General features: G+C 41.6%; 1 protein-coding gene across 1 annotated transcript; it reads left to right on the top strand.

Annotated features, from left to right (window-relative positions):
* Nucleotides 1–2521: 2521 nt before the first annotated feature.
* LOC137256318 (sphingosine-1-phosphate phosphatase 2-like) lies at nucleotides 2522–22212 on the top strand. The gene is made up of 3 exons (XM_067794079.1): nucleotides 2522–3274; nucleotides 18881–18970; nucleotides 20261–22212. The coding sequence occupies exons 1-3, from the start codon at nucleotides 2672–2674 to the stop codon at nucleotides 20822–20824; spliced, it is 1257 nt and encodes a 418-aa protein (XP_067650180.1). The 5' UTR covers nucleotides 2522–2671; the 3' UTR covers nucleotides 20825–22212.
* The last annotated feature ends 212 nt before the right edge of the window (nucleotides 22213–22424 follow it).

Raw genomic sequence — 22424 nt, 5'->3', positions numbered from 1 at the left:
CCATCATGGTGACCATTTACAACCATCATGGTGACTATTTACAACCATCATGGTGACTATATACAACCTTCGCGGTGGCCATTTACAACCATCATGGTGACCATTTACAACCATCATGGTGACTATATACAACCTTCGCGGTGGCCATTTACAACCATCATGGTGACTATTTACAACCATCATGGTGACTATATACAACCTTCGCGGTGGCCATTTACAACCATCATGGTGACCATTTACAACCATCATGGTGACTATATACAACCATCATGGTGACCATTTACAACCATCATGGTGACCATTTACAACCATCATGGTGACTATTTACAACCATCATGGTGACCATTTACAACCATCATGGTGACTATATACAACCATCATGGTGACCATATATCACCATCGTGGCGACCATATACAACCATCATGGTGACCATTTACAACCATCATGGTGACTATATACAACCATCATGGTGACCATTTACAACCATCATGGTGACCATTTACAACCATCATGGTGACCATTTACAACCATCATGGTGACTATTTACAACCATCATGGTGACTATATACAACCATCATGGTGACCATATATCACCATCGTGGCGACCATATACAACCATCATGGTGACCATTTACAACCATCATGGTGACCATTTACAACCATCATGGTGACTATTTACAACCATCATGGTGACTATTTACAACCATCATGGTGACCATATACAACCTTCGCGGTGGCCATGTACCGCCATCGTGGCGACCATATACAACCATCATGGTGACCATTTACAACCATCATGGTGACTATATACCGCCATCATGGTGACCATATACCGCCATCGCGGTGACCATTTACAACCATCATGGTGACTATTTACAACCATCATGGTGACTATTTACAACCATCATGGTGACTATTTACAACCATCATGGTGACTATATACAACCATCATGGTGACCATTTACAACCATCATGGTGACTATTTACAACCATCATGGTGACTATTTACAACCATCATGGTGACTATTTACAACCATCATGGTGACTATATACAACCATCATGGTGACCATATATCACCATCGTGGCGACCATATACAACCATCATGGTGACCATTTACAACCATCATGGTGACCATTTACAACCATCATGGTGACTATTTACAACCATCATGGTGACTATTTACAACCATCATGGTGACTATTTACAACCATCATGGTGACTATTTACAACCATCATGGTGACCATTTACAACCATCATGGGGACCATATACCGCCATCGCGGTGACCATATACCGCCATCGTGGCGACCATATACAACCATCATGGTGACCATATACCGGCATCATGGTGACCATATACCGCCATCATGGTGACCATATACCGCCATCGCGGTGACCTTATACCGTCATCGTGGCGACCATATACCGCCATTGTGGTGACCATATACCGCCATCGCGGTGACCATATATCACCATCGTGGCGACCATATACAACCATCATGGTGACCATATACCGGCATCATGGTGACCATATACCGCCATCATGGTGACCATATACAGCCATCATGGTGACCAGAAACCGTCATCGTGGTGACCATATACCACTATCTTGATGACTAAATACCGCTGTCGTGGTGACCCTATGCTACTATCGTGGTGACCATATACCGAGAATATTCCTATTGGACGATACTGTGGTCACTCCGTTGTTTAACGCGGTACTTGACACTATTCCAGGTCGAGGAAGGCTGTCTGAAGCCATTCGATGACATGCACTAACCAAGTCAGTGAGTCTGACCACCAGATTCCTTTAGTCTCCTTATGTAAAGCACAGGTTGATGAAGATCAATTCTAACCCAGATATTGGCCTTGTGATTTGTGACAGCCATTGACGATGTTCATTGATCAATCGATTTCTCTTCTCATTCTGTGCACAGCTTACCTGTCCGATTCAATTGACTAGCCGAACCGGTTTCATTAATATTTAGACAATTCAAAATAACATGCAGAGCGGGATAGTAACGGCTGAACAAGTATCAATACACTTACAAAGAGAAAGTAAGGTCTGAGACAGACACGCTATCTACCTATCTATATCTAAAAACCCGCGTTTTATATAAAATATTTCAAACCACACAAGCTCACACTGTCACAATCCCGAGGCCAGTCCTTCTCCAAACCGGTTTTCTATCGAAGCTAACCGGTTGCTGCTATCTATCAAAACCGGTTTCAGTAGATTTTCGTTTTCATCATTGTTCCCTCTTCAAAAAATATTAAATGGAAATATATTTGTTTTCAAAGGTACAATTCCCATAAACATACAATCGGTTTAAAAATCTGCTTAATGTACAAAATAATCCTGGCAGCGTACAGTACAACTGTCACGCCAGTGCTAACCGCGACAGTTAAGTAGGACCATTCAAGAGAAACCTGTCAATAAAATGTGTTGAAACTAACTGTGTGCACTACGCATGGATGTATAAAACATACCAGTCTTGTTGACAGTGTGGTCACGTGGCGCTGTCTAGGCAACGGCCTGTTGATAACGCTCGGATAACTAGCCGTGAAGACCTTCATACGCCACTGTCTAGTAGATGATAACAAACTATGGTGTTTTGACTCCGTGAAGACTCGTTACAGCAGCCACACGCTTCTCGGACATTGGAAATATGGAAGATATATTGAAACTCGTTAACCCGGAATACGTCGGAAATTTTCAGGAATTTTGCGGACTACAACCCCGCGAACAGAGTGGCGCTGAATCAGGGGTCCATCCGTCTGAGAGGTCAGAGGACAATGAGTTTGTCCCCAACATCCACAAAACAAACGGGTTTCGGAAAACGAAATACAGCAGTTGTGTTAAAAGCCGTATTGATAATGACGAACCATCGTGTGTTTATACGGAAAACGGTCGGTCATCACACCCAAGCCTCATCGAACAGACGCCGTATATAATACAGTATAAATCTATATATTACGTTGCCAAAGTTGGATCTTTTTTGGGCGAGGAATTGTTCTATCTGATATTCTTCCCTTTTTGGATATGGAACGTTGACAGTCTCGTTGGCAGACAAACGGTGTTCGTGTGGTGTCTTGTGATGTATTTTGGACAAGCAACTAAGGACTATCTACGATGGCCCCGCCCCCCTTCCCCCCCAGTCTTCAGGCTTGAAACTGCCCATTTGCAGGAATATTCCATGCCATCTACTCATGCAATGGCCGGGACTGCCATTCCTGTGGTGTTGTTCTACGGGATTTGTACTCGTTATGAGGTAAGAATTCAATATGCTCCTTGTAAAGTCGATGTATGCACTGTTTACAGAGAGAGCGTCATACCCGAGCCCAAGTGAATTGCGGTGGATAGCGATCAATTGTAGCTCTGATTACTAAGGTGGGAAGGGACTCAGGGTTGTGGTGGTTGCAGCAGTCGGGGTCGGGGTGGGATGTTGTGTATCAAGGCTGTGTTCATTTATTGTTCTGTTAATCAAGCGACTGTGTCATTCAGTTTTGAGGTAGTGTTTACCAGATCGTGGATACGCTAATACGCTCAGTAGTTTCTCGCACCTGACAGGATATTCTAGAAGGTCAAGGTGAAACGTAAGGAGGTTGGGGGCGGGTGTGGGGATCTAGAGGCAGTCGGGAAGATATACAGTAAACACCAGCATCTGTGTCAGGGTCAGGGTGGAGTTACTTTTGGTTACTGTCGCCTGCTGGGTCATTTATTGTGGTTGATCGGCATGGAACGCTTCGAGCGTGTACGCACGTACACACGGACACATCCCAGCTAACTATTCAAATTATGCTTTGGTTGTGGAAACGGTATATGTTATATTGTGTCAGCACGCATAACGTTATAACGTTGTAGCAATGTTGTGACGTGACGTTGTGATGCCGTGCTAATGTCGTGGAAACGTTCTTTTGTATCTGTACAACGTTACTGTGTAACACAACGTGACGTGACGTTGTGATGCCGTACAATGTTAGTGAGTAACTCAATGTGACATGATGTTGTGATGCCGTACAATGTTAGTGTGTAACACAATGTGACATGACGTTGTGATGCCGTACAATGTTAGTGTGTAACACAATGTGACATGACGTTGTGATGCCGTACAATGTTATTGTGTAACACAATGTGACATGACGTTGTGATGCCGTACAATGTTATTGTGTAACACGACGTGACGTGACTTTGTGATGCCGTACAATGTTAGTGTGTAACTCAATGTGACATGACGTTGTGATGCCGTACAATGTTATTGTGTAACACGACGTGTCACAACGTCGTCACTATGGGAACGTTACAAGTGCAGGGGACCATTATCTATTTCTTGAAAAGTCAAAAACGTGGGCTCAGTGACACATGAGTCTTATATTTTCAGTCTTCAAGAGAAGAGGCGGAAGAATTGTTTACACATCTTCATCTGCAAAGGTCTATCTTGCGTCTTAGTATCGAAAGAAACAATAACACAGACATGTAGTAATGACAAGGCATCTATATTTTAGGTAAAATGAAAAAAAAAAACATTGGTGATAATGAGATAGGAACCAACATACCCCCCCCCCCCCCCCAACAACAACCCAAAACAGCAACAACATCACAACAAAACAAATAAAAAACCCCAAGAACTAAGAAAAAAAGAAAACAAAAAACAAACAACCAAACAAGCAAACCCAAAAATACCCAAAAATACTCCCCCCGCCCAAATAAAAACCAACCAACCAACCAAAAAACCAAAAAAAACAAACAAATAAAAACAAAGAACAAAAAAAAACAAACAAACAAAACAAAACAAATCACAAACACAAAAAACAGCAAAAAAAACCCCGAAAAAAAAAAAAAAAAAAAAAAAACCCAACCAAATAAAATAAAATAAAACAAAATAAACAACAACAACCCCCCCCCAAAAAAAAAACAAAAACAAAAACAAAACAAACAAAAAACAAAACAAAAACAAAACAAAACAAACAAAAAACAAAACAAACACAACAACAACGTTTGGTATGTTGCCGCACTCAGCAGTATTCCAGCTATATGGCGCCGGTCTGTGATCGTCATATTGTTCCGCCGTAGCAGCTTGATCAAGTTATACGGTTATGCATTACACGAGATTTGAAGAACTATCATCAGAGAACAGGATTACAACCCCTATCGTAGACTGGTTAAAACTGGTTTCAGGACTTAAAGACTCCCTGACTATTTGGCAACGATGTTAAATTGGGCTAGAGATCGTCATCAGCCTGGGTATGGTAATTTAAGCATACTAGAAACACGGGGACCCAAGATGTGATGTACATCGTTTAGTTAGTAGACTAAAAGTAACAAAAATTGTGCACTTAAAATTTAGATAAATATATCTACGCTTTGAAAGACGTGGTATTACAGATCTGTCACTGGATGATGATGATGATGATGATGATGACGACGACGACGAGGATGATGATAGATTACTTTTAATCTCGCAAGATACGACAGTTTGAAAGAGACGGAAGTGTGTGTGCTATAAGCCATTGCATCCAGCCACAAACAAGAAAAGCTTGTTAGTAGACAGAGCCCAGCTTGACACAGGAAACAAGCCCCGCCTCATGTGTAAATACCGACCAGATACTAGGACCTTCACAGTTCTGACAAGGAAACCCAATATAAAATAATACAACGTCTTCACAAAATACTTTCCTTTATACTACTTATTATGCATCTCTAATTTCCCGATACATTGTAAAGTGAATTTGAAATCGGTAACAGGTCAGGATGTCATGAACGTAGTTCTACTTTGTACAGATATACTTATCAAAAGAAATTAATGAACATCAAAATTTGACGCGACAGACTTATTGTCGTCGCGTGGAAAACATTATATATCTTAACCTCTCTAAAGTAGAATATCTGGCCTACTTTTGATTCAGAGTTCAATATATGGGGCACGTTTTAAAGTGTTTAAACATGCTGTGGTAATATCAATTCATTTTTTCATATGAATATTTCAGCTTTTCACAATGCAGTATTACCAGTAACATAAACCCGTTCTCGACAGTTTTCCACGTGTCTCAACACCACAATTAACAATGAGATGTAGCATTACATTGACACTGGGTATTTGATTGTTAATACCGGTTTTCATTGACGTCAGGAGGAGCTGTTAAACTATCATGGTTGCCGCATGCATACACATGTATTTCACAGCTGAACAGGTTTCGGCGGCTGCAAAAATTAAAGACTACCTGCCTTGCAAGATCCTGCGTGGATCGTATCAGAAACGTCTGAATGATATTTCATTTTTATTTGTCCCAGAAGAACTTTCATTTTTCCTGAAACTCATTATAAAGCGTTTTTTTTCAATGTTGAAATAAGTATATGTTTTCTCTGTGCTCGTGATCTTTCATCTGTGGTATTTTTTATGTAGTTTTCACAAGCAGACTCTGAAATAGATCGATCCAACAACATCTGTAATATTTGTCAAGTCTAGATTACCACAGTTTCAGGAATGAAACTTCTCTTGTTATAACATTCTACAATATTATAATTTAACAGATTTTTTATGCAAAATATTTTCATTTCAGGAACAAGACATTAGTTAATGTACGTCATAAGAAGTGTGTTTTCTAAAGGAAGGCATTATATTTTGTCCTTTGACTAGCTGACCCACTTGACAACATCATGACACAACAATACTGCTGATCCAGTGGACATTTATATTCGCTGACGACCTATTTCGTCACTACCCAGCAATGCGAACAATTCGACAGAGAACGTCAACAATATACGTCACAGAAGGTATATTTGTTAAAGGGAGGTAACCGGACGTCTCGTGAATAATTAGCCCAAGACTAGCATCCTTTGACAACCTCTTTCGTCATTACATGGTAACGCTAAAAATCCCCCCAAACGGCATATTTTCAACCCCCACTCCTGTTCCTGTCTGGCGGACTTGTACCTCCTTACGAGGTCCTTGATACAGACCCATGTGTTTAAACCCGGCACATAACTAGACTGTGTTTGTGATATCTGGTGCATGACGATACAAGGATGCGATATAGAACAAAGCCATACTATCGCCTAGATAGCTGTTTATCAAGTCAGGGGTATGTAATATATTTAACACATTCCTTAAGGTTATTCAAACTTGAGAAGATCGCATTCTTGTGGTAGGAGGCGACTAACGCTCTCGGATGGCCGGGCACGCTGACTGGGTTAACACATAATCGCGTAGGCTGAAGCTCATACTATTAATCACTGGATTGTCTTGTCTTGTCATTTACAGATCGCCGCCATTAGGACTGCAATATTAATACATCATCACTATGAAATTACACAAGTATTATTTTTAACTACAGCTTTTGGTGAAGTAGTTGTTACTTCGTCGAACAGGTTTATAATTATATTGTATTTTTTATCTTAAATGAACCGTATATTCCCCGAAGCATAATGGTACCGCATAATACCGTCAAAATCCAGACGCTTTCGACAAAAATGCATTGATATTTGTCTATTCTCATGATGGCACTGGCGCAGTAATACATTAAACATCGATTATGGGTGACGTTTCCGGCTCATTACTACCTATAACGTGTGACCTTCCACGCAACAGTTTCAGTTACATTTGTTGATTATCACGACGTTGTTGATAATGCAAAATAAACAGGGTCAACTATAACTTATAAAACGCCATAAAACTATAAAGTTTCAACACAGAAGCAGGAGAACGCAATGAAGTAGACTGATCGATGAATTACGACTGGGAAAGTAGTCCGTCATATACTGATATTAGGTCATCACCATGGAGTATCCAATCGCCGACTGGAATTTGATCTTAGACATGTTTCCTACCAGTCACCTCAAACGAATCCTTTTCAGCCTAAATAAGTCCACAAGGAGCTAAAAAGCCCTCAAAACCAATAACTTTTATGTGTACCCTGGCTGATAGGAATTCATCCTACTTGTGGAAGAGAGAGAGCCGTTTAGTCATTTCAAACACGACGCTCCGATGACACGTTGGGAAAATGTGTCATGTGATCGCATCATCTGAAACCGACATCAACGCAAGCTTTGTGTAATGGTCACGCTGTGATGTCGCTGTGATCTGAAAACACCTCGTGATTCATTCACACCTGATCATGCGGGAGAGAGAGAGAGAGAGAGGTGTCCTCCGCTGTGATGTACCGCAAAACCAGACTCGCTTATTTATTCACTCACACTCTCATTACAACTTAACATACTTCTCAGTTTGAACTGTATCTTGGGTTATCTTGTCCGTATCTTCACGGTGCACTTTATACCAATTAACTGATACTGATAGTGATATTAACTGATATTGACAGTGATATTAACTGGCATGGATGCATATTAATGGTGAATGTATTTGCATGTATAAAAAATGTCTCCGTTTGATCGTAAATAGTATTTTTTTTTCCATTTCTCTCATCGAGCAATTCCACGTACTATGGGAAATCGCTGTGAAATGGTGAAGGTTGAACATGTTGACCATTTTCGGTGAAACATCAAGTGCTAATGGACACAGAATCATATTCAGTGGATCCTGATACTGCCAAGGGAAGCAACTATTGACACTCATAGATTTCGAGGTTTAAATTGATCCGTTCAATTCAGATGCTACAAATCATGTTCGCTGGTTCTATTTTATCAAAATATAGTTTTAGGCAATCTTGCAGCAATATATTGACGACAGATATTGACTGGACGACGAGCAAACGCTATAACCACTGCCTCTGAGTTTGAAAGGCGACCGACATTCTTCCCTTTCAATCAGATTGTGTCCTGGCGACCACTGCCGTCATGCCACCTGTAATATTTGTTGTTGCAAAGCAGAGTGAAGCTCATTTACTAAACTTACACTCCATGTCAACTTTACACATGCCAATACCGTTCATAGTTTCATAAAAGCAGGTACTACTGGAGTTGTGTAGAGTCGTACCCATTGACCTCGGATGGCAGTTTGTTTTTATTGACAGCATTCTTCTATGCCGTACTCAGCAATATCCCAGCTATATGACGGCGATCTGTAAATAATCGAGTGTAGACCAAAGAGCTCATTTGACAAACCCCATGAGCACCGATCTATGCAACCAGGATCCGATGTCATGTGACATCAAAGTCAGCGAACCTGACCACCGAAGTCCCGTTAGTCACGTCTTACGACAAGCATGTGTTACTAGAGACCAGTTCTAATCCAGGTCTTCACAGGTCACTTCGGATGGTAGCTCGGGGTGGACGACAATATGATACACTAACACTTTATGTTCATGATTATCTTTCTTGTTGATGTGGAAAAATGAGCAGTGAGTGAATATTTCTATAGGCCGCATCAACAATTTTGCAGTTATTTTTTTTCCGGAAAATAATCAGGGAAAGGTTTTTGATATAAATAATGACGTCACAACACGTACACGAATGAATTTTGATTACATGTTTCGGATATTAAGAGCTTGTTTTGCATTGACAAACACCAAACAATTTACACTTCTTTATTTTTGTCTATTGGCGGGTAGGTGGGGCAGCCCAGTGGTTAAAGCGTTTGCTCTTGACACATGTTTGATTGCCTGCATGAAGACGATGTGTGATTTCGCTGGAATATTGCTAAAACCCGCGTAAACCCTAACTCACTCACTCACTCTAAAGGCAACGCCCTGATTGCACCTTGTGCTCACTTTGATAAGTAACCAATAAGATGGCTTACTACATTTCATGATTCAGCAGCGTTTGTAATGAGCGTTCGATGATTATCTTTAATGTCTGTATGTGACTGCGATAAGAGATCAGTAAGGTCATGTTGCAGAGCCTGTTTAATTTAACCTGTAGTTCTTAGAGTTCCCCACACAAACCACATCCACAGTGACCTCGAAACACACGAATGAATAGTATATCCAAGATCTCATTCACGATGATGTGAAGAGTTAACCATCTTGATTCACGCAGATCACATGTAGATTGGGGTAACTATCTGTCGCTGAAGCATGTGCTTGAAACGACGTGTGAGTGAGTGAGTGAGTGAGTGAGTGAGTGAAACATCTGTCTTAATCTTTATTTGAGAAGTTATATTTTTAATTCAATTTATCACTTTACCATTACAGTTTCTTTTCTGTATTGCGTTCGGTAGTGACCATAACCATTTTAATGAAATTCACAATCAATGTGTGAGTGAGTGAATGTTGCTTAACGCCGCATCAGCAATGTTGCAGGGAAAATTCAAAAACAAGGCAATGGTGCTGCAATCTAGGATCTTAACGGGAAGCTAGTATGGAACTTAATGGAACCCGATCCTGGACCGGAAGTGACGACCTCGGTCCCTACACAACAATATTTTCCCTACTGACAAGCCTCCCTGCAATGCTCAAGCCCCAAATGAAGCAAGCATGGATTTCCTCAGTTCTGAATCTCTGGTCTCCCCGAGACACCTTTTGAGTCTATTTGTTTCGATAAAAAGTATATGTATTTCAGAGACTAAGCGTTAAGCTACCCACTTGGCCATCACTTCATCGACAACCCGTGCCCTTACTGGTAATACAAGCACCGAGGTACTGAGGTCAGAGCCCCGTTTCTAAAAGTGATCGCATTCCTACGACAGTCGTAAGTCGGTGTTAACGTATGGGAGATACGAACGGAGGCCTGGGCCGAGATGTCAGAAGCTGTCCTAGCGTTAAAATAGCCGTAAGTTAATGTCAATGCTATCTTACGGGACTATTTTAGCGCTAAGGCAGTTTGGAGAATCTAAGCCCTGATCTCTTCGGATTAAAGGGGGGTTCAGGTGGCCTAGTGATAAAATTGTGTTAAGATCACATCAGATGGAGTTTGTCGTGATTTTCTAAGAATGTTACTAAAGCGGTGTAAAAATTCACTCACTTACTCTTGGGACTTGGAACAAACAATCTTCTTTGTCTGCAACACACACGCGTTCCTCAAAACAATCGTACCGCTACGGTGATCGTAACTCCCATACTTTAACATTGACTTACGACTACCGTGGCGCTACGGTGATCGTAACTCCCATACTTTAACATTGACTTACGACTACCGTGGCGCTACGGTGATCGTAATTCCCATACTTTAACATTGACTTACGACTACCGTGGCGCTACGGTCGCTTTGCGAAACGAGGGACAAGTTTTTCAGACATATGTTATTTCTTAACCGGAGACAATGAGGGCTAACATGTTGTTTTTGCCCCAAATAGCCCAAACTCCCTTCAGAACATCGGTTTCCGGCCCCCAAGAGGAAAGACAGTATTCTTGCTACTGTCTGAGACGCGGTAATCAGGACACGACTTTGACTACTATTTTGGCCCACGTGACCTAACGACCGCTTCCGGTGAACCCCGAGATCGTAATTGTATGTGTCTGCACAAGCTGGGAATTAGACACTTAAACTATCCATCTGGATTACAAGCATACAGTGATTGACTGGGAATCTATGGAATCGTCTAGTTTCCCGCCTGAGCGGATATCTCATTGTTAAGTACCTGAAGGAAGTTGTCTTGTACCATAAACTGTAACTCTCCAAAGCAAGTGACTTAATCCGTGTTTTTGAAATTGGTGCTGTGACATTTTCTGCTTGTCAATAATAATCAAATGAATAAATATTTTTTTCTTAAAACTCAAAACATTTTACAATGTCAATGTTTGCAGACTTGGACTCGTCGCTATGTGGCTGAAAGAATGGCTGTGCGATGTAAAAATGAGAGATATTGTCGAGTTGGCGGGCACTGGATCCTTGTTTTTAGCTCCGGGCAACGCGACAATGTTTTTGTTGTCGGATTCCACGGTTACCTGAGGCGGGACACTGAATAATTAGACCCGTCATATCTAACACACTTCCTTGTGCACCAGATGCCACCAACCAACCAACCCCCTTCTCCCCCTCCCCTCCGTAACCGGATACGACTCATGCTCAAGACACCGGATATGCATCGATATACCTCGCTTGCATCAAGTCATGTACTTGCTCTAGGCACGGGCTCATATAAATCGTGACTGTCTCTATATCCTTTGGATCCGAACTTTGATTCGACCTTGCTTTTTATCTGAGCGCACCTGTCTGGATGAGAGAACGCGGATACATTTATCAATGTGTACCTGTGAATAACAACGCCTTGGAATATGAATTGATAATGCACACTCTTTATTGTATATTATTGTTATTTCGTTGGCGTCTGGTTTGTTGTATGTTTTGCTTTGAATGCATAGTATGTTGCATACACCTCTGTTAGTTGTAATCCAGCTTGTTACCCTTGGAATGTACTCCACAGGTAATATTCGTTTGGAGAATGTAACACGGGCCGTAGACAAGATGAGCTACCGCTTTAACCACTAGGCCATTTGATCAATATCACTGCGGGGTACCGATACACCATGGGCTTCACGTGTTGTAAACGTGGGATTCTAGCCCGAGTATATGGCATGGTGGGCAAATATTCTCGCCACATCCTTACGGGAAACCCATTTCTGTCTCGTGATATTGCTTCATTACAGCGGCGTAAACCAACACCCTTTCACTTCCTGTTCTTTCTTGTTTGTATCTTTGGAAAAGGATATTCCAGTACATGCCTTAGGTAATTAAACCTCTGTCGATGTTGGTGTCTGTGTTGGCGTTCATTCAGCTCTGCATATTGACGTTACTGTCGCTATTAGCGTTTGCGTCAGTGCACGTGTGAGTGTCGATGTCGTTGATGTCCATAGCCATGTTCGGGGATTATGTCGCAGTCGGAGTCAGTCCTTCCGCTACTTTTTCATATGGGGCGGTGGGGGTATCCTCATGGTTAAAGCGTTTGTTCCTCACGCCGTAGGCTCTGGTTTGATTCCCCATCTGGGAACGGCGTGTGAAACCCATTTCTGGTGTCCCCCGCCGTGATATTGCTACTGAAGCGGCGTAAAACTATACTTACTCACTCTATCCACCGTTTCCACGTGTGCTTGTGAAATCGTGAGAACCCCTGATATGGCAAGAAACACCCCTCTTTATATTTCTGAAATGTTATTTTTCAGTGGTAATATTGAAATTGTCTTCCGAACACGTACCACTTACAATCTGTTTGAGAATCGTCTAAAAGACATCGTAACACGTCTTAACTGGGTCGTGTATTTCGCAATCCGCGTTGTCAAGATAACCGCCTTTTCTTATCAGCGTTGCATACCCCAGATGACCTCTATGGTTGAGGCTCTGGAATTTTAATGGACCAGTTTCAATGACATCGATAAATGTACTAAGTAGTAGGCATTCACGATAGTGCACGAGCACTTTCTCACGTCTGTGGCACGTCTGTCGGCCATTGACTGGATAGTAACGTGTAACAAAACACCACCAGACTCTTTTGCTATTAGAGAGTGAGTTTAGTTTTACGACGCACTCAGCAATATGGGGCGGGGGTTTCTAGATAATCGGATCTGGACCAAACAATCAAGTGATGAACAGCATGAACATCGATCTACCCTTTTGCTCCTAAGTGATAGGTACTAGGCACCACCATCCCCACTACTACTACTACTACTGTTGCTGCTGCTACTACTATTGTTCCCCTTGCGTTTTCTCACATTTCAACCGGATAAACACATTTCCGAATATAAAGTATATGAGTCTAGTGAGTTAAACCCCTTATTTAATTTCCAGGGAAGGCAAAGGAACGCGTTCTATTTCATGTTAATATTATTGTGTATAGTCAGATCAACCACATCATACCTCTCCCTGACCTCCACGGTTGCCCTGCCTCACGCAAACTGTAAATATTTAACATCACGACCACAATAAGACCAAAACCCCGACGCACTACATCATTCCGAATGCAGACAGATATTACCGATCGATAGATAACGTATAACTTCAAGCCTTATAGAGATCTTCTCAGGCTTTCTCAATGAGTAATCAATCTGTCATAGCACCTTCGCCATTTCATAAAAGACGACTATCAGACAAATGAACCTGGAGACGAATCTCCATGAAGTCAGTCATGCCATTTCAGGCATCAGGTGTTGATTCAGGTCGTAAAAAGAATTAATTATACATCCCCAATTATTAACGGGAAGGTAAATCGATTTGTATTCGATTCCTAACTCCCCATGCTCGGTAATGCAATGTATTTATACGTGTTTGAAATATATCAGCTGTGTGTTATCGCTCTTTTGTGTGCGATTAACCCAAGACATTGCGAACACAGAAATCTGCAATCATGTCGTTACCTGTATCCGAACACAGGAATCTGTAATTATGTCGTTATCTGTTTCCGAACACAGGAATCTGTAATCATGTCGTTACCTGTATCCGAACACAGGAATCTGTAATTATGTCGTTACCTGTATCCGAACACAGGAATCTGTAATTATGTCGTTACCTGTATCCGAACACAGGAATCTGTAATCATGTCGTTACCTGTATCCGAACACAGGAATCTGTAATTATGTCGTTATCTGTATCCGAACACAGGAATCTGTAATTATGTCGTTATCTGTTTCCGAACACAGGAATCTGTAATTATGTCGTTATCTGTATCCGAACACAGGAATCTGTAATTATGTCGTTACCTGTATCCAGGAAAACGCTAGACTTTGAAGCAACTAGTGTAAAAAATTGAAATATCGAGATTTTGTAAGAGGCCTCATGAAACGAGCAAGTAACGAGATGTTTTGATCCAACTATAATATTTTAGGTATAAAAGTGGCACCATTAATGTTACATATGAAGCAGATTGTAATTATGAGAATTTGTTTGGTGGTATGATTAGTTTGTTATTGTTTTACGGCGCACTCCACAACATTCCAGTTATATCATAGCGGTTCATTGTGTGGACAAGCCAATGCATTTGATTATAAACAAAAATCCTCTGTCTACGAAACTTGGGGCTGTCTCCATGGAAACACATCAGCTTGGAGAGTATCGACAACTGTAACAAGCATCTATTGCGTAAGTGTGAGTGGGTCAAATAGATGTACCAATAGTTAGATCGGAGTATGTTCATTAATGTGGATGTTTAGGTCAGAAACTCTACAAACTCGAAAATCGAAGACCAAATTGTAGGCCGCTCCAGAGAGCGTGGCGTGACGTTTGGAAACTTTCATACCCACGGCAGTTTATACCCTACCCTTTAAATTACAATGTATACCTTCATCTGTCCATGGTATCTACAACTGTAACATGTATATCGCTTTTAGGAATATGCGCATACATTTTAGATAATATCTGAGACCTAATGTCCTCCCGGCTTTGATGGAGATTTGTGATTCACTACGTTTTTCACAAATGCACTTTACCTCGGAATGTAACACCTGTCACCTTGGCAACGTAACGGGTCCGCATAGAGATGGAATCAATTTCCCCAGCTGCTGCAGACGCAATTTTATCAAAATCATTCCTGCGCATACTCGAAGAAGATTGAATTGTTGTTATATTTGAATATGAATATTCATAAACCACCCATAGTGCTACCCAGAATATGTAGATGAAGCCAAGGAAGGTGGCAGTTACAAAATTCTCAACTCACTCACTCACAGGCCCATATAGAGCCCTGACATATCCAAGCCAACGAATCTGATTTTGTACTTTTTTCATAAAATCAATAGAATTATTTATATAATTGAAATTCTGTCCCTTTTGACAGCAATGTGATCGACAGGATTCAGGGAACTCATGGCAAATGACATGTGGGCTGTGTCGTCAGGCTCCCCATTGTTTTGGGTGCCTTGGTGTGGCACCTCCTGATCTCTTGACACAGATCAGGAGAGTGCCCGGCTTCTCCACCGGAAACACAGCCCTTCTGACACGCCGGTTAATGCAGAAGGCCTCAATGTTGTCCGGAAAGTTCTTGATGGATTTGACTAGGTAGTGCTTCCTGGGAGAAGTCCCTTTCGCTGTCTGGGCTGCGTGTAGAAGGGGCGAGGGGCTGAGCTGTTTATGAGCCAATCGAGCCTGACTGTGCGACGCCCTCATCAGAACCCTCTCTTCTGCGTATTTTCTTAATCTGTTAGACATAATATTACGGGTATGACCCACTCTTCTTTTTTCTGCAGTAACCATGTACTTTTGTAAAAGTCTACTGGGCACGTTAGACATGAAAGCAGTGACTGAGTGAGTGAGTTCAGTTTTACCCCGCTTTTAGCATTATCCCAATAATATCACGGCGGAGGACAAGCATGCCCCGTGTGCCATCATGGAGATATCATGGAGAGATCTGTGTCTCCTTGGATGGGGTAAGAAACAGAGACGGAAGGCTAAACGTCATGGGAAGACATCAAAGACGACAGACGAACATCGGCAAATATAATGGACTCTATGCAAACCCATGTCTGGTGTTCCACGCAGTGATATTGCTGGAATAAAGCTATAGGCGGCGTAAAACTAAACTTACTCACTCACTCAAGTGCGTATAGTTTATAGCGACATACGGTGTATAGTACTGGCACATCTCATTGCCTGTCTACGTGATCTGCTTACGTGGATACTCTTTTCCACATATGTTTTATTGGCTGTGCAGAAATTATGCATACATCTGTCGTTTAGCTGACTCAGCGATACTCCAGCTGCCGGTATAAACTCGGTGGATGATATGTTAATTTCACAAACTGCTTGTCTGTTTCATTACTGCTATGTTAATATCAGTCAATGGTATACATGGTGTACATTGCAAAAGATCAGTTTCAAAGGTCCACTTCAGAAAATAATGATATGTATTGAAGTGTCGAGCACAGTCTCATGGATGATCTTCTGATACAATTGCACATTGAATATATAGTGTCCATGTCAGAAATATTTAACATTACGTACTGTTTAATGAAATATTAATATTGGTGTAAAATCGACTTTTCGAAGGTTTAATTGGAAGTACATACCAGTACGTTATAACGGGGAATTAAATTTTTATAAAAGTATGTGGACAACACATGATCGCAGATCAGCTGAAATAAAGACGTCGTCAGGTTGTATTTTTCGGTTTGTTTTTTTCGCCATAAGTGTCACTGGAAAATGCGCAAGTTTGACTGACACAAATGTGAAAAGATCACGACGCCAAATTAAGGATGGAAATGCCGGTCGTTCTCAGGAACATGTCGAAGATCGATTCAGATTAATTCTGCATTCCATTCGCCACCACACGTTTCTTCCCGAAACCTCCACGAACACTCAGTATTCTGTTTGTCCCAGAGATGATCTCGAATGATTAAGACTGGGAGAGGTTACACCGCCCAGGGGTTTGTGTTCTTGAAAAAACAATCAGATATGGGCTTTCTTACGGGCTTTGGATCCAGAATTTGAAATTTTAGAAAACATAAACTGAAAAGGATAATGTAAAAGATACAAGATTTCTTAGACAGACCTGCTGTCTGGGGATAGATAAAATATGTGTGAATGTACTTGGCTTTAATTATTTCTATTCGGAACTGCATCGTTGGATCTTCTTAGATAATGTTATTGTGTCAAATTTGAATATCTGATTACAAAGGTTTGTGAATTGTTCACAATGCAAAGGTTTTCAGAAAAAATATATTGCAAAACGCATCGTTCGAATGAGCGTATTGCGATATACTGCTATACAGTTAATACAGTTAATACAGTTAATACAGTGCAGCCCTAATGTCCACACAATGTGATATCACTGAGGTCCACGTGGTTGTGTATGTATTACATATGCCTCCTGGTCGGATATAATCCTAATATGCCTGGTGCTGTTGATACAGAGATTACAATATGGGTGTCTGTTAGGTACCATTTATCTCACAACGAGCTGTGTAAAAACGAAACTGATTAGATACCTTTCCAACATGAGTTGGAAGCTGAATGATATGTGACAGACACGAGTGCAGTAATTCGCTTCTTGTGTGTGACCTGAGCTCGCCACCTTGGCACATTCAGTCCATTCACACCGTGGTCTACACTTATTACTATCGAGCTCAGTCATGACTGACGTCATACAGTACACATACTGGTCGCATCTTGTCCAAAATTACTGGGTAAATGAATTTGATATAATATAAATGTCGTGAGATTCCATTCAGAATTGAGGTCGACCAGTTTCTACTTTTACAGCGTACCATACGTTCAAATGCCGTGAGATCTCGTGCAGCTGTCGTGAGATCTTGTCCGTCTGCCAAGTGATCGCCGACTGTCGTTGACCACTTCGTACGCGACAATGCTCATTTGTCTGTTGCCTGTGTTCTAATGTAGTGGCTTGTCCAATTTGTCTCTTTAACTTGGTAGTGATTAAAGAGAGGCAATTTACAGTCCGTGTTTATAGACCATGTTTTAAATTCGTGTTTACAGACCATATTTTATACTCCCTTTACAGACCATGCTTTACAGTCCTTGTTTACGTACCATGTTTAACAGTCCGTGTTTACAGATCACTTTTAACAGTCCGTGTTTACACACCATATTTAACAGTCCGTGTTTACAGACCATGCTTAACTGTCCGTGTTTACAGATCACGTTTAACATTCATTGTTTACAATGTTTAACAGTCCGTGTTTACAATGTTTAACAGTCTGTGTTCACAGACCATGTTTTATAGTCCGTTTATAGACCATGCTTTGCAGTCCTTGTTTCTAGGTCATGTTTCACAGTCCGTGTTTACAGACCATGTTTAACAATCCGTGTTTACAGGCCATGTTTAACAATCCGTGTTTACGGACCATGTTTAACAGTCCGTGTTTATAGACCATGCTTTACAGTCCGTGTTTACAATGTTTAACAGTCCCTTTTCAGATTATGTTTAACCTTCAGTGTTTACAATGCTTAGTCCCATGTTTTACAGACCATGTTTTACAGTCCGTGTTTCCAGACCATGTGTAACAATCCGTGTTTACAATGCTTTACAGTCCGTGTCTACAGTCCGTGTTTTAATTCGGGATTCTGATGTAGCAGTTCACCACCGTGTTCCATGTTTCAGTTTCCTGTCGCAGCTGGTGTCGTCCTGGCGGTCACGTGGTGTGTCACCGTGTGCCTCAGCCGCCTCTACCTCGGGGTCCACTCGGTGCTGGTAAGTCTCGCCTTGGTTTCAGATAATGGTTACTGAATGGACAAGCTGTTGACTAGTAACCCGCTCTCTAGGTACAAACTTCACATGCTGGCTAGACCGTGACTGATCTTTACTAAATCGAATGCAGGTTATATCATCTCAAAAGTGAACATCAGTGTGCGAAATATAGCCACTGGGCCGTTAGCCCGTTGCTAGTAAACATCGAACCGGGACAGTCACTGGCCCAGCTGTCTTGTGAAAGTTTATGTAGTCATTTGTTTGGGGTGGTATTTTACCCTTTCATAATGTTTTGCTCACTTTGTGTGCTGGCGATTAGGTGCCTGACTCTGAAGGTGCGGATTCGAATCCCGGATGGGACTCAACCGAAAAAGTAGTAGAATTCGTACTTTACTAAGAAAGTGTATACAAATATGACATATGTTGAGATAACTCATGTTGTATTGAGTCAGGTACGAGCTGCCACGATGTCCACGTCCGCACTGACAACTCTCTAAACCTTTGGACAGAACTAATATGTTTCCAAACTTTTGCTATTGCGTGAGTGATCACGCCACTACATGGATTCGGAGATAGGTGGGGGCGGGATTGGTTTTGAAACCACGGGTGTTATACTGTGCCATTACTCTCGATCTGTCATGTATTGCGGGTTACGCGTTGTGAAACACAGAATCGGTGACCTTTAACCGCAGGTCAAGGCAGCTAAGGGACGTCGCTCTCTGCGCCGTGTATCATTCGTTACTACTCGTCTCTTCACGTGATCTACAAAGAGACACCATGACACGAGTAGTTGCGGATGCGCCTTGTACCACATACAACATTGTTGAAGCAAAACCTTTCTTTATGTTTTTTTTTCTGTTGAACGTCGTATTGAACAATGCTCCAGCTGTATCTCCTTGGTGTGTAAATGATATTTTGGGTCTCGTCTAAGCCGACAGATTTCAGCAGCACGTTTGCTGGGCTTGTGGTTAAAGCATTTTAAAACGGCGTAAATCCTTACCTTAAGGGCACTGGAGCCATGAAGATCCGGCTTAGAATAGGCCTTCAGCAACCCATGCTTGTCGTTAGAGGCGACTATCGGGATCAGGTGGTCAGACTGGCTGACTTGTGTCATCGTATACCAGTTGTGTTAATCGATGCTCATGCTGTTGATCACTGGATTATCTTGCCCAGATGCGATAATTGGCAGACTCAATTATTTACAGACCGCCTCCATATAGCTGGAATATTGCCGAGTGCGGCGCTAAACAGCAATCAGTCAATAACCGCAATCCAATATTTTTCTTTTCGCAGGATGTGTTAGTCGGTTTCCTGTATTCAGTGGCAATCATCATCATCGCGACACCTTATTTCAAGGAGTTCGACACATTCCAACAAACTCACCCAAGCGCCCCTGTCGTCCTCTTCATCACCGGTCTGGCCCTGTGTACAGTGTGTTACCCCAGTAAAACCCAACAGTCCGCCAAGGGCGACGCCGTCGGGACGGTCGCCGTCACTGTCGGTCTATCCTATGGCTTGTGGCTCAATCACCATCTTGGATTGACCTCCCCACCGGAAGTGACGCATCCATACGCCATTGCAAGCCTCACTGCAAAATGGCTGGCTTTGTCCATCATTCGTATGTTTTCTGGTGCTTTTGTGTTAGCGTTGGTCAGAGAAGTGGTCTCAACTGTGTCCATCAAGGCTTTAGCGTATTTGTTTAGTTTGGAAAAGCCAGACAAGAGACACCCAACGGTCCAAACAGCGTATAAATTCATCAGCTATTTTGCGATGGGTGTTTGTGCCATGTGGGCGGTGCCATATGTACATACGATCATGGGAATATGTCGATCACAGTTTTACAATGAAGTCTCATAACACAAAGGACAAAATGGACAAAGCAATCACCTTGGCTACTGTTTCACCGAAACTGTCCTGTCAAGATTCGTTTTCGTTTCAAATGCAATTTTATATCAAATTTGATTTTTATGTCTAAGTTGACTTTATTCTGAATCACCTGATATTTAATTCCGTGAACAAATGGCAGTTATTGTAAGGCAAATTATCTCAGGATTCGGTAGTATATTGTGACTTAATTTTAAGCATATCACTTTCCCTGCTGCAAAACAAAGCGGTAATTTGAATGCTAATAATTGTTGCTCTATTTTTTCATATCGGTGAGGCTCGTAACTTTCCGTGTACACGATTGGAGAGTGCACGGAAAGACACGAACAGTGGCTGCTACATAATTAATGGCTGGAAATATACGCGATTGCTAAACTTGATAAGAGTCGAATGGAACGTAATGGAAATATTCCATTCTGCTTGAAATCATATAAATTGCAATCTGATTATAAAACGTTCAAAATGACAAAAAACTATTTCTTATTTTATCATTTCTTATACAAAGACTTTTACCTTCGCACACACGAGCACACACACACATGAGCGCGCAAGCACACACACACACATGCACGCACACACGCACGCACACACACACACACACACACACACACACACACACACACACTCACACACTCATGACCCACTTACCTCATCCCCGTACTAAGTCCTCGCTTCTTCATCCATGACCTCATCCATCTCGCCTGATCATATGACAAAATAAATGTTGTAAAATCAGCTCATGATGTTACCGATCATTATTATTTAGTCTATGCGATGCTAAAAGTGATTAAATTATTAATCCAAATATATTTTAGTACCACACTGCTAGTCCAGTGGCCATGGCTCCTTTGTACTTTGTATGTAGTCCAGTTACACACGCTCAGATTCATGCATACTGATTTCGATATTGTTTTAAAAGACAATATGTATGCCCCACCGTCATATATGTTTGTTGTTTACCTCCACACTCAGCAATACTTCAGCTATATGGCGGAAGTCTGTAAATAATCGAGTCTGGACTAGACAATCCAGTGATCAACAACATGAGCGTCTATCTACGCAACTGGGATACGATGACATGTGTCAACCAGTTCTAATCCGGATCTTCATTGCTCCACCCTTATAAGGACATATAATTCACAGTGATACACATACCCACCGTGTGAGGTCTTTGGCTTGTCAGCGTGACACTCAGGCTATGAGCAGTTTGTGAATTGGATTCTTAACACAAGAGTCACGTGATATGCATGATATGACAACAGTATGATCTTGTGGACAGACAGGACAATCCTATTCACTGTATGAGTGAGTGAGTGAGATGAGTTTTACGCCGCACTGATGCAATAAACTGTTACCTTATACGAAGCAGATTTTTTTTGTTTGAAATCAAAATGGTGAGGTATTCTTTTGCATTCGCAGATATCTGTCGCTTGATCGACTAACGCTTAACTTCTCAAAATGTATTTTTAAAACTTACAACAAAACATAACTTGAAAAGGAGTCACAGTTAGATCAGAGATTCGGAAGGTGAGGGAAACCTAGACTTGCTTCATTTGGAGCTTTTGTTTTGGAG

This window comes from Haliotis asinina, chromosome 11 (assembly GCF_037392515.1).
Source record: "Haliotis asinina isolate JCU_RB_2024 chromosome 11, JCU_Hal_asi_v2, whole genome shotgun sequence".
NCBI lineage: Eukaryota > Metazoa > Mollusca > Gastropoda > Lepetellida > Haliotidae > Haliotis > Haliotis asinina.
This window is presented reverse-complemented; position numbering and strand designations above follow the sequence as displayed.

Bases quoted from the DNA above. Each gene is read 5' to 3' on its own strand.
- LOC137256318 (XM_067794079.1), top strand. From the start codon at position 2,672: ATGGAAGATATATTGAAACTCGTTAACCCGGAATACGTCGGAAATTTT. The intron at 3,275-18,880 runs GTAAGAATTCAA...TCCATGTTTCAG, and splicing joins GGATTTGTACTCGTTATGAG to TTTCCTGTCGCAGCTGGTGT. The intron at 18,971-20,260 runs GTAAGTCTCGCC...TTCTTTTCGCAG, and splicing joins TCGGGGTCCACTCGGTGCTG to GATGTGTTAGTCGGTTTCCT.